General features: G+C 44.0%; 1 protein-coding gene across 1 annotated transcript in view; it reads left to right on the top strand.

Moving 5' to 3' along the window:
• Positions 1 to 13,920, top strand: part of C2_1H5orf34 (chromosome 2_1 C5orf34 homolog) — a 245,527-nt gene that overhangs the window by 27,474 nt on the left and 204,133 nt on the right. Inside the window, exons 3-4 of the mRNA XM_085631217.1 lie at positions 5,553 to 5,642; positions 9,191 to 9,831. Coding sequence (XP_085487343.1) covers positions 5,553 to 5,642; positions 9,191 to 9,831 — 731 coding nt within the window. The remainder of the gene's footprint in view (positions 1 to 5,552; positions 5,643 to 9,190; positions 9,832 to 13,920) is intronic.

Here is a 13,920-nt window from a genome sequence, read left to right as displayed (position 1 = left end):
TCAGAGGAAAAACTCCATTCTCATTCTTCTTGACCTAACGGCAGCGTTTGACACTGTCTCCCACCCCATCCTTATCAGTAGACTCATGGATATCGGCATCTCCGATTCCGCTCTATCTTGGATACAATCCTTCCTCTCTGACCGATCTCAAATTGTCGCTCTGGGCCCCTTCCACTCCAAAGAAAAGCCAGTATTCTCTGGTGTCCCGCAGGGGTCCATCCTGAGCCCCCTCCTCTTTAACATCTACCTTATCCCCCTTCTGACCCTGATTGAATCATTCGGCATACCTGTCACATCGTATGCCGATGATACACAACTCATTGTGCCGCTAGAGGCTAATTCTACTGAAGCAGAACTCAACCTTAAACACTGCTTGACCGAAGTCTTCCGATGGATGGACAACAACCACCTAAAATGCAACTCAAGTAAAACGGAGATCCTTCCGATCGGAAAAAACATCTCCTTCTGCCCTGCACTCTGGTGGCCAGACAATTCAGTTGCCCCCCCTCTGACAGTGCAATCAGCCAGGAATCTTGGCGTAATCTTCGACTCCGATCTCTCTTTTGATCAGCATGCCAGAACTGTCGCAGGCACATGCATCGGATTGATCAAATCCCTCAGAAAGTTCTTCGACTTTCTCCCTCTCGATGCCAGAAAAACGGTGACAGTGGCTCTCATAATCTCACGCCTGGATTATTGTAATGGCCTGCTCGCAGGGGCAAAAAAGAGCACAATTCTGAAACTACAGAGCGTACTACATACAGCCGCGCGTTTAGTCCTTGGACTACCCCGCAGATCTTCCATCACCGCAGCGCTCCGATCCCTTCACTGGCTACCTTTTCACAAAAGAATTCTCTTTAAAATTTTGATCATAGCCTTCCGGGCCTACAATAAAACAGGCCCTAAATACCTTAACAGACGTTTTCCCCACTACACCCCTAGTCGACACCTTCGCTCGACCCATGACAATCTCATCCTTCCTTCCAAATACAATTTGATAACTAAAGGTGGGAAAACCCTCCGTTTCCTTGCCACCAAAGCCTGGAACAAACTGCCCAAAACCCTCAGACAACTCACCCAGGAAAAACCTTTTAGAAAACTTCTTAAAACCTGGATTTTCACTCTCCCAGACAATTATTCCAAAGCAGCTATCTAATCCTCCTGGACTGGTTCTCATAGGATCTTTAGCGCCAAGATGCTCCCTTCGGAGCGAACGCTGCGCTCTATAAATACCCCACAAATATCAAATAGCTGTTTTGATCTGTTTATGTGCCGTACCGTCTGTCTGACGATCTGCCCACCTCTGTCTTTCTGTCGCTCTATCATTGCCTCTTTGTTCACCAGATCTCCACCCTAGTGGACTGTAGTATGTGGTGGTGAAACACACACGTGCACTTTATGACTTTAGGGGGGTTTAAAGTCTGTTTCCATAAAAGATGGCCACTGAAGCAGGGGTCAGCTGTCCCAGCGGTTTAAAGCTCGGATACCCAGGGAGTTCTCAGGCGCACGTAATCCTCGGATGCCATCCCTGTATCCATTAGGGGGGGGGGCTCCGAGCCTGGGGTGTGCACGGCATCGGGGTACACGCCAGCCAACAGCCACTTAAATGCGGTTTATGAAAGCGCTCTCGTTGCAATGGACACGGCGCTCCTGAGACCCGGTCTTCGGATGTGAGTAACCATATCTGTCAGAGATGCAGTTAATCACATTAAGGGAAATGCGACGGGACCGTGTTAACAAACCTGGGGTAAAAACAGGTGACATGAATAAAAAGCATGTATGATACATTAACCAGTAAACACGTTGTGCACACCTCACAATAAGATCCCATTTAAAGGTACCAACTACTGTCCCCATAACTTAATCTAACAAGGTGTGAGGCAGTTCAAAATAAACATGGCAGGAGGGGGAGGCAAATGGTGTGCACTTTCGCGGCCGCTTTGATGTTCTCAGTGGCCGCGCGGCTCACTGAGAACTTCAAAGCGGCCGCGAAAGTGATCAGCAGGCTGCCAAATGGTGCGCGCACCCGGCGCACATGCACTGTAGTTGGCGGCCTGAAAGCACTTCCAAATCCCCTTTTTACAAAAGCTCTCGCAAGAGCAGCGCTAAAGCGCTGGCTCAGGCGAGACCTAAAAAGTAATAAATAGCGAATAGGCAGAGTGGGGACACATGGGATACTGGAATCAGTGAACAAAACCTCCTTAACCATTTCCAAAGGAATGTAAATGCTCTTTTGAAGACCTGTGAAAAACGTGTGTCTGTCGGAGATAAGATGCCAGAAACAGCAGCTCGAGCTGCAGCAGCAGCCGGGCTGAGACACACGCGGAGGAGGGCGTTTGGGGAGGGGGGGCGCTGGGTGCTAGATTCTCCTGGCCCAGCACATTCATTTTCGGACAACTGCTCATGTGGTCTAGGGTGGGCTTGCACAGGCACCCCCTCCCCCGCAGAACAAGCAGCGATTTCCCGGAAATGGCTGGTTTATATGAAATGTTGTGAGGGTCGGTGTTTAAGGCAGTAAAAAAGAAGAAAACGGGGCAGGCAGACTGTGCGGTGACAGACCCAAGCTGGCCACGGGGGGGACCCGCGGCACGGATAATACCTCGGACTGCACGTGGCAGGTGGGTGTGGGCGAGTGAGGGGACGAGGGGAGGACACTGCGTGGGTGCGGGCGGGTGGGGTGTGGGGGGGTTAGACACTGCTTCAAAAACTCCATCACCCACTGCCGAAAGTAACCCAAGTTATGGGAGCTCAGAATCAGGGGGTGCCGATAGAAAGCGAGGGGGGCTATAACGAACCAGTCTCCTACCCAACATGTACATTAAAATAAAACATCTCTGCCCCAAAGAAACCGACTGCGCGGACACGTGATGTAAATCTGCTGGGAATAACTGAATTGGGCAAAAGGCACGACAAGTAAACCTATGTTATGGGGCTATGGCTGCTGCCAGAGTTCTGTGTGTACTCACCAGGTCTACCGTACCACAGCAGCAAGGTAGCCCTGCTGGTTAATGCGCCTGCTGCAGAGACGTGCAGTGTTACGATGCTCCATAGAGGGGCAGTGTGAGTGCTGCAAAGCACAGCATTAACACGCTGGTCTGGGACTTGTATTGCATGTAGATAGCGCAGTGGGTCACAGATTGTGTTGCTGAGAATGAGGTTTGTGTTATCTGAAGTCCTAAATTACAATTGTTTGATCTGTGCAGCTTACTGAGGTATGAACCCAGTGCTTATTTAAGTACTGTTTGAACTCTGACCCGGAGGAGCTGTTTCTTTCTGGGTGATTTGTTTTCTTTCTGTAGCGCTTTCAACAGAAGTAGCTGCTTCCCGGCGCTGCAGCAGTCAGCCCTATACTGCAAGTGTTAGCTTTAGCAATGTTGTTTTGGACACGTAGCGCACCGGAGCCGTTGCGAAGCATGGCGTGAAATGTTTTTTTTTTAAAGTGCCATGACGCAACCAGCGCTAATGTGATTTAAACCAACATGTACATTAAAATAAAACCTATCTGCCCCAAAGAAACCGACTGCGCGGACACATGTGATGTAAATCTGCTGGGAATAACCGAATTGGGCAAAAGGCACGACAAGTAAACCTATGTTATGGGGCTATGGCTGCTGCCAGAGTTCTGTGTGTACTCACCAGGTATACCGTACCACAGCAGCAAGGTAGCCCCGCTGGTTAATGCGCCTGCTGCAGAGACGTGCAGTGAGTGTCACAATGCTCCATAGAGGGGCAGTGTGAGTGCTGCAAAGCACAGCATTAATACGCTGGTCTGGGACTTGTATTGCATGTAGATAGCGCAGGGGGTCACAGATTGTGTTGCTGAGAATGATGTTTGTGTTATCTGAAGTCCTAAATTACAATTGTTTGATATGTGCAGCTTACTGAGTTACTAATCAGACTCCCATCAATATCGCACATGCCGACAACATGAGATTTTAGATAAACAAAAAGTAAGCACTTTGGAGATGCAAATAGTGGCACAAAACCAAAGCACATTTTTGACACATGAGAAGCTCAACATGCGCAAAGAGAAAGTGAAAGGAAAGAGAGACAAGACCAACCCGGCGGAGCGTGGCCCGCGCGCTTGGCGGAGAAGCGCATTCCAGGCGGGGAAGCGGACCCTTTGAAGTGCGATGCCAAACGGATTGCATGGCGGCACGATGCGCGTGATTGTGCGCGTGCTAGCCATGCAATCCGCTTTTTGGGAGCACTTTTAAAACCCCCTTACAATAGTCTCGCTTTGCGATCGCTTACGCGATAGCAAGGCGAGACCTAAAAATCGGTTCCCCACCTTACGTTTGGGAGGGCCCTAACAAACAGACTTATATAGTCCACGCCAGCTCCCTCCCTAGTGCATTCTTGATCTTATCCAGGATTGCCGCCCAGTATCCCTGCACCACTCCACAGCTCCAGGTCCAAATAGTCACTCTTCTTCATGAAAATAGTTCCACACGTGGTTTGTCATGGGCCGTGGCATTTGTGAAGGCTGCAATTGGAATTGGGTTAATTTGAACTTAAAATGAAAAACAGAAAGGAAATGTACATTGAAAGACCAGAGAGGCATTCCTAAAGTACATATCTGAAAAATAGCCATCCTTCGTCTCATCAGGCCTTTTCTCATACAGAAGCCAAGCAAGTGGCTGTTGTTATCATAAAATAGGTTGCCATGACGTTGTTTGTATCTTAATAAGTTTAAAAATCACTGTTAACAGTGTAATCCTTAAAGTAGTTTTTTGCCTGACATACATTCTACTGTGTGTGTCCTCTTGAGATCCTTATGCATTGACTGTTTGATTCCGTGAATGATCTCTGGAATATTAGAGGTTAATCATTTCAACATCTGTAAGAACAGAACTATTGTTTAATTTACTATATCTAAAAATGGTGTTGAAATGGTAAGTGTTATACCCCAAATGTTTGCTTAGGAGTGACGATGGATACAGATTTTGAAAGTTCATCCTCAGTGAATTGCCATTTCTCATTTGCTTTGGACTTTCATTCATTCCTCCCTTCCACATCCATCTTTCACCCATGCATCTACACATTTATTCATTCATCCATTTATCTATGCAGTTTCTATATTTATTTTTCCATGTATGCACCATCACTCGTGCATCTGTCGATCTATCTATCTTCACGCTGGTGCATCTAAGTCACCCCCATGAGCACGTGGGTGGATGAATATGTGTGTATATTGGTGAAAGTGTAAGGATGCCTATAACTGCGTTTTGTGAACGAATGTGTATACACTTTACAAAAATAACCCTTTTTGCTTTAAATTAGGGTGATAGTAAAATCTCCTAATAACTTGCTAAAAGTGGCATAAAATACTATACAACAAACAAGTTCTGATTCCTTACCTTTCTGTCTTTTATCCTGCATTTGAATTGTTGCTTGGTTTGTTGATTGTGTGTTTTTCTTTCTTAAAGAGTCCTTACAATCGCATTGCTCTAACATTTTATGATGCCCACGTTTATGGGGCAAAATTGCCACTATGTAGATAATGTTTATCAGATACTCTCGAGTGATGTAATGATTTCCTGTTGTTTCAGGACCAAGTTCTTCAAGCTTTAGAATTTCGGAACCGATTTTCTCTTTACCCATATCTACCCTTAAGTACTATACCTCCAGACAAAATCACAGTAAGTAAAAGTCAGAGGAGCATGAGATTTTTTTTTTTTCTTTCAGTATCATTTTAGGAAGGAATAGAGCAGGCTATGCATTTCAGTTGTTTCCTTGCTGTTGATGATTGATTGTCATATTATGGTGGAATCCGTTTGAGTTGATTGAAACAGATTTGAGAAAAATGGATAACAGTGAAATGACCCAATAGAGCTTTTTAAAACATTGTACGACATATGGATACAGGTCAAACTTGGTGATAACGTCTTCTTATTTCGGAATATGCACACGAATGGGAGTTTGAAAACGGGTACCCCCTCGATAACATGTTTGCAAGATCTGGCAATGCTCTGCCCAACTGGAGCCTGCCTGCCAAAACCGTAATCCGTGTAAGATAAGAAAATGATTTATGAAGGGGGCCTAGGTTGTTAAAACCATATCTAATAAGTGTTTGGAGGTGTGGTTTTACTGGTAAGTACATCTACTACACTGAAACGTAAGGCAAGCGTTTTCGTATTTGATGGGACACACCTGGAAGGAAATTTAACCTGGCGAGTTGTAAAGCCGCTTTTGGATGTTATCAAAAGCAATTTATGCCCTCAAGGTACGGGTTGCAAGGTTTTTCCTGCTAATAAAAAGGGCGTGGTCGGACCTAGCCCCATGCAGTTTGTTTAATCTTCCCTTCTGTTCATCACAGACTCAGATCCACCTGGACTATTTTCTAATTAACGAGGCAGTAGTGCAGGCCTCTTGCATACTAAACGTCCGGCATTGTTTAAACAAGCATTTGCAATGCAATCGGCCTCGTATTTGTGAAAGTTCGAGCTATTTTCGTTGTAAAAGATTGTTTTTTACATATGTTTTTGTTTGTAGTGGAGTGGATGTATGCTGTTTTAATGGAATTATGTGGTTTTAATTGGAATTGTTAGTCGTGGATTTTAGTGGTGTGTAGTGTGTTTGTGTATTGGAAATATGTGGTATGGTGACTAGGTAGGGATGAGAGCTGTACAAAAATATACAGAAAGTAAAATTGAGAGTGATGGGTAGTTTGTGTAAGAAATGGTGAATGAACTCTAGATCTAGTAGTAGAAAGAGTGTGTGAGAGAGAGAATGAAGGGAAGAGAAGGTTATAGACGCATAGGTTGTTTATGCAGAAAACACCAAAAGAAGAGGAGAAGAGTGCGTTTTTGCAGTTTGTATTTGTTTGAAAAGTTATGGTAAAGAAACTGTGCCTAAAGACCTGAAATGAAGTAATATGAGAAATGCTGGATCAGTGCGTGTGTGTGCATTGAAAGTATGTGGATAGTAATTTTGTGGTATTTAAGTGTGACTTATGTGTAGTGGTATTGTGTTCTGGAGTGGTATGTATTGAGTGGAATTATGTGGCGTGGTGTTGAATTATGTGGCATGATGTGGAATTGTGTGGTGTAGATTAGATGTTTGTGTTGTGTAATGGAATTATGTGTTATGTAGTGGAATGTTGTGGGATGGAATGGAATTGTGTGGAGTTAAATTTTGTTTGGAATTGTATGGCATTGAGTCAAATTATGTTGAGCAGAATTATGTGCCTTGCTGTGGAATGTGTTTATATGGAGTGTTGCTGTGTGGCATGGAGTAGATGTATGTGGAGTGTAATCATTCACTATACAACTAAAGTCAGCTCAAATGATCATAAGAAAGTGTGCAACTGATATCATATGTATTGATAAATAATCTGTGTTGCTTTTCTGAATACAGAGGCTACTCTTGGCTTAATCCATATCAAAGTACCCTTGAAAAATGCAAAAAATTCAGCTACTCATTTTTACGCTAGTCAGATGTGTTTCTTGAAGTAGGGTGGCATGTACCCCTTTATGCCTTAATAAACATAGCCCCTATGTCTTTTAGACACACTCCAGAACAAACGTGTATCTACGTACTGTTTTCTTTAGTGCTGCGATTGAAAGTCCAGGTCCTCAATCCTTCCATTAGTGCCTGCCCATTGGCCTGTCCTAATCCTCCTTAAAATGTGTGAAAAAGCAGGTTACCTCAACATCTAGGATTTTTCTTATTTATCTGTGAAAATTAGCACATATCTGAGGCTGAGTTTACAGAATCTTGCTTAACCTCCCTGAAAGAGATCTGCTGCTGTTTTTACTGCTGCATTATACTCTAGAGCAAATGAAGCTTGTGCTTTTCCACTTCTAAAGGGCCACTCTGATTGACTCTCTGAACGGGCAAGTCACGAAACTTGAAGTTAAGTAGATGTTCTATCATGGTCTGAGGGAGTGTCCTCGTTACAGGGGGTGCAGCAAGAACCCTATGGGCTTGCCCAGCCATGAAGAAACTTGAGACCTTTGGGGGCAGCTACTTTGCTCCACAAGTGCTTCAGAAACCATTGCATCTGTTGTCCCTTCAATTTTTCATTTTTCGCCCTCTGTCTGTTTTGCAACATGCGCTTGCAGAACCTCAATATCTGGGCTTGGCTTTCGTAGTTGAGCTGTCGTTATCCTTTCAGCTAGCTTGCTATGGTCTGCTCTCAGTAGTCCAAAATCCAGCTCAATTGTATCGTTCTTATTTTTGTATTTGACTGTATTTAATATAATGTCCAGTTTATCTGATCGAGTTTGGACATCTTCAGTCTCTACAGATGCTGACCACGACTGCGAGTCTTGTGTTTGTATGTTGGTTGACTGCTCCAGTGGTGTCCTGAAGTGAGGCTGTGATTTCATTTGTTTCGGTTCATAGTTGTGGATTTTAAGTGAGGCGCTTCTAGCTACGTCTTCGCTTTCCTCCCTTTGCAGTAAAATGTTCCTCTGCTAACAGTGACTGTTTTATAATGTTTACCTCCATCATTGAGTGTTTTTTGTGGGACCACATTCCTATGACACCAATCATCATTTGCTCCCCTACTCCTCATTTGAAGAGTGGACGAGGCAGGGAGCATGGAAGGCTAATTGGGCCTGCAAGGCAGCCCTCTATATTTATTTCCTCACATTTGTATAGTATCAAGCAGGCTTTCACCAAAGTCTTCACAGCGTAGCCTTGATCTTTCCCACTGTTCACGCAGCTCTCCACACCCTCGGCGGGGATCAATGAAGAAGGCATCTATATTGGCTAGCCCTATAAGATAGAGAATTGAAGGGATCATTGAAACTGTCACCTAGCAGACTTTGGCTGTTCTTGCCTGTCATGTTGCGGATGATCCATGGCTATCCTTGGCTGCTGGGCTGTCACAGTTTTGGAGAAACCCACCGTATAGTTGGCCACAATTTTAGGATCCAGCATGTAGGGCGAACAAAGCATTCTACCCATATTGCTCTGGGTTTGTTGAAGGTGGCCTACCGCAGTGGATTGTTTGGAGTATTTTGGATGAGCACTGGTGCAGCTTAATCTGTTCAGTGAGACAGTCAGTGGCAGAGTTGAGTGCCTCCTTGATAAAATAGCTTGGTTTTAACGTTTCAACAGAAGTCTCGAGCATCTTTGTATAAGATATATTAGGGGAAGACCACTTTCCTAGTCTGTATTTGATGAGAAATAGAATGCATTTTTAATGATATTGTCTCGCATTTGTTTTCGCTTTTTACAGAACGTTCTCACGAACATCTCAGAAGCTAAATGGCCTAACAGTGTTGATGAACATGTGGAACCTCAGCATGAAGGCATTGTTAAGGTTTCCTCCTTAGATGGCCTTGCTTGTCTTTATCTTACAAAACTTCGGCAATCATTTACAGTTGAATTTTTGTGCAGAGTCAGTCAAAAATCCAGGTCATCTACTTTGAAACTGGACAACCATAGCACGAGTGCAAACAGCAAGAGTAATGACGTTTGTGATGGACACAGTAGCATTCTGGAAAGAATCTCAAAAGGATTTACTCTTAAGGATAATGAACCTGAGATTACCCACAGTACAGTTGGAAGAGTAAACAAAAAAGACAGTGCATGTTTTGCTGAAGTTGAGGATATGTCTTCAAAACTATTCACAAAGGATGGGTTACAGTGTACCTGGGTTGTACAGCAATTCTCAGTTTCTTCCTACCCAGAAGAATGGAAATATCCACTATCATTGGCATTCAGTTTTTGCAATACGCACATTGTCAATAAAACTGAATTAGGCTATAATGACAGAAATATGGAATCTGCTAGTTTGGAAGAATATGGAAAAGAAAGAACAATTTCTGTTTTGCCAAAAGCGTTACCCATCGTTTGTGATGCTCTACACCTTCACAGGTAAAATATAAACTGACATTATTGCAGTAATTATTGTCATTCATATGATTTTTTAGTTAGATAAACTATGTTTTTCTTCTAATCAATTATATTTTCTGCTTTTATAGAGAACACAAAATAGGTATTTATTCTAGTCTCGCATCTGGGGCACATTCATGGGTACAGATAAATTAAGTAAGATTGTAGTGTTAACCTTTAGTGATAGGTTGCCGCTTTAGATTGTTTCAAGCAGAATGTTTAGAGATCAGAGGCAGCAAGGTGTGGTTTAGAATCTCAAGAGGAGAGCAGCAAATATGAGAGAACTGGTACAAAATGGGGAGTTTAATCAATATAACTTTATTCGGTCTCAATAAAAATAGACAATAAAAGTGCATAGAAATATTGCACATGGCTATAATCACACATAGATTTAAAAACAAACTTACATTAAAAACAGGTAAACAAGATATGAGTGCATAAACAACATTAACATTCCTCAATACATCAAATTACCATGTTTAAGATAAGCAAAGGAGTGGCAGACGTAATCAAATTTCAGAGCTTCATTACACTCGTATAGGGAGTGGCTGAGGTTTCCATATCCTCCGTAACAAGGGTATCAGAAAGTGCTTTCATGCTAGATTGTGCAACTTGTAACAAAAAAAAGGACAATATTGACAGTGTGGATTGATTATCACTATGTTCCCCATTTGGTCTAAAAACCCTTTCCCACCTTTGCTATGATGTATGGCTAGCTCCACTTCCTGCAGTGTTAATAAGAGTGTGGGGGGAGGGGGGAGTTCTGCAATCTATTATGAAGGATAGCTGATATAATTGGTGCATTCTCAATGTAATAGATCGAAGCAAAGTGAGTGACCCAGTCCGTGTCCAAGATGTTGTTTTGCAGAAGGGGGGTTGATGGGGGAATTCCTGGATCTGATTAGCTTTACTAAATCCCAAAAGGATTTACTATCCTTTCCCCTAGAGGTGTGTTCCAAACATTCCAAATCTTGTTTATATATTTCCCTCTTCCTGTTTGTAAGTGCAATGTTGTACTCCCTACGTGCCAGGGAGATTTCACTCTTAATCCTAGGGCGTACGTTTAGAGCTTTCCACAGTTTTCTGTTTCTGATTTTGTGTATTAGCCTATTATAATGTAAAGCCATTTAGTCCTGTTCATTCTGCGCTAGGCAGTAGAGAAATATATTTAAGTTTTCCTTAAGTAGGACTGCCTATGAGTCTTTGGGGTTTTTCAAGCGCCAAACTAGGCTAGATTACTGCTGCGGGCTGCATCCTTACGCGGTATGAGCATAAAGGCGCTCAGGGCGTTGTGATCGCCCCAATCTGTAGGCAGTATCTCTCCTTTGGAGAACCAAGGTAGAAAGTCAGGGCTAACAAACATATAATCTATAAGGGAAGCACCCCACCCCCCTCTAAATGACGTTAACATGTTGCTCGCTCCTCCTAGAAATTTGAGTAGGTCAACCAGGCCGTGAGCAGTAAGATACTTAAGAAGCTCTCCTCCCCCACCCCCCTTGTCTCTTGCATAATGCAGTGCCCCCTCATAGAAGTGTCTAGTGTCCTGAGGCCCCTGCTAATCTTTGCATTAAAATCATCGCAGAGTAAAAAGTGAACTTGGAAGGTACGGATATCAGCCTTTTTGTTTGTAGTTGAGTTATAAAATTAAACAGGCTGTTGTAATGTATGCGAATAGCATTAATAAAATCGTTATTATAAAAATTAATCAAATAGAAAACCATATTGGTCTTTGGTACGCAGATTATTAATGCCAAAAAATAAGAAGAACCAGATTCAACCTGAGATACCTCTACCTGTAGGCTTAAGCTGACCCAGGTGGCTAATCCACGGGCCGTGAGCCACGAGTAGAGGGATCAGCAGGACTTGAATAACAGGCATAACCCTCGAAATGCGGTGCAGCAGTGAACCAGGTCTCCTGCAAAAGGATTAAATCAAACTTGGAAACAAAAGCCCTCCAGTCTTCATTATTAATCTTCCCTTTAAGGCCTGACACTTTCCAACTAAGACCAGATAGAGTTCTATAGTGCACAGGCAAAATATGGAGTATGTCTTCCATTGTCCTTAAGGAGGGGGTGTCGGTAGATGTTTCTAAAGGGTTATCAGACCTAGCAGTAGCAGATGTTAAGGCTGCTTATGGCTGATGAGTCAATCCAAGTCGGAGAGTGCATCAAATCTATTAGATATAGGTACAGGGCTCAAGACAGAAGGTACTTGCTGTGGGGCCTCGACTGCAGCCAAAACTTTGAGGGGTGGTAAACTAACTAAGTCAGTGTCTGTTAACAACCCCGTGGCAGATGGCTGGGCTTGTGACGTGCGCTAAAATTTAAGGATACGTTTTGTGGACACTGCCTAAGGAAGGAGGGGGGGGTTTGTAAAAAGAACCTAACTGGACCAGGGAAATTGAGGTGCTGACCCATTTACAGGGTCTGACCTTAAATAACAGATGGTGTGCCAGGTTTGGAAATCTGAAATTAATCACAATACAATTTCCCAAGGATTCTGGGCGATTAGGCCCAATCCATGTGCATCTCCCTACGTGCGGGATAGTCTTAGCAATGTGAAAATGGCAAGCCTTAGTTTCGTACCAGCCAATCTAAGGTTTTAATAAAACGTTGCTCATAGTTTTCGCGCTGGTCCGGTCTCAAAGAAGGTACCCCTATTAACGCAGCCACAAATGGGCATGCGGCGGGGTAAGAGTAATAACTGGTAACTGTGTCTGTTACTGGGGGTGTGCTGAAGTCACTCTACCCTCTTTGTCCCTCACTGTGTTAATTAAATTGGAAGTAGAAGTGGGTAATTGAACTACTTTCTGTCTGGTAAAAATACTTTTGTTACATGAATGATCTGCGAGAACTGAAAGGTTGCAAGGAGCAAACGGGCCTGTGGTGGTGGGATATGCTTTGCTATAGGTTCGTCAAGTCTGTTGTTCATGGTGTGCAGCCTGGTAGGAGTGCTAATTAGAGTTACTTTAGAGTGACCTGAGATGCTGGTACCAGTTGCAGTCAAATTGGACTCAATAGTATCCAGTCGTGAGATCAGGGGGAAAGTGCAGTATTAATTGTTGAACACAGTTTTTCTGAGAGAGTCTTTAGGTGGCTGGCCACAAGTTCATTGATTAAGTTAATGATTTAAGACTTAACTTCCTGTGAAAGTGTGGGTGAAACTTGGGCTTCTGGACTTCATGTTAAAACACTCCGACTCGGATGCTTGTAAGGTTTTGGGAGGGGATAAAAGAGGACTAACCGTCTGTTTGCGGGCCTTGCTGCAATTAGGTCTCTTTGGTACTATGGTGAGCAAAGACTCATTGTTTGCAGCGTTGGAAATGATGGAGGGAGAGACGGTGGGAGAGGTGGTCACACAATTCATTGTAGTTCCTTGGGTAGAAGGAGGGTCAACAGTGGTATGGGATGGAACTGTGGGCGAGTCCGGAGGGGGCGAGGGGACAGATCAGATAGTCCCCGCTAATGCCATCCAAATTTTTGGAGAGCCTCCGTTCAGTTCGGGTGATATTGTTGCTGATGGCACTAACAGCTCGTTTAAGCATCTGATCGATTGAAGTAGGCTTTGGGATAGACTTTGCTAATGGGGATGAAACTGTACCGCACTCGCCTGCTTTTTTTTTCCCCCATGGTCCCAGCAGATGACTTTTATACTAAGAAACAGAAAAGGCAGCAGCATGCCTACAGAAACTGAGGACCTGGGGAAGGAGGCTACTAATTAAAGTTTAGCGATTTACAGTCAAAAGACAGTACCTCTCAGTTGTAGGTGACTCTGTTTCCAAGCAGTGGCTAGGCGGCGTCTGCGACTTCTAATCAAGTTGGAGTCAATGGGACGTACTAATGAAGGCCTCAGAGAGTGGGCACAGTCCAGCCTCGGTCAGCCCCGAATGGGCGCAGATGGGCCCGCCCTTAGCCTGGGCTTCGCCTGCATGCGTCCCACGCAGCAGGAGCCCAAAACAAATTTAATACGTGCCTCTGGGTGCTGGATTAGGGCGTGGGCGGCGGCTGCTGCGAGTCGTTCTTGGGCCGGTAGTTCTGCCGGTAGACCTTCCCCACTCCTTCTCTTCGTCCT

Source organism: Triturus cristatus, chromosome 2_1 (genome assembly GCF_964204655.1).
Source record: "Triturus cristatus chromosome 2_1, aTriCri1.1, whole genome shotgun sequence".
NCBI lineage: Eukaryota > Metazoa > Chordata > Amphibia > Caudata > Salamandridae > Triturus > Triturus cristatus.
Note: the sequence above shows the minus strand (reverse complement) of the source record. Positions and strands in the feature narration are given on the sequence as shown.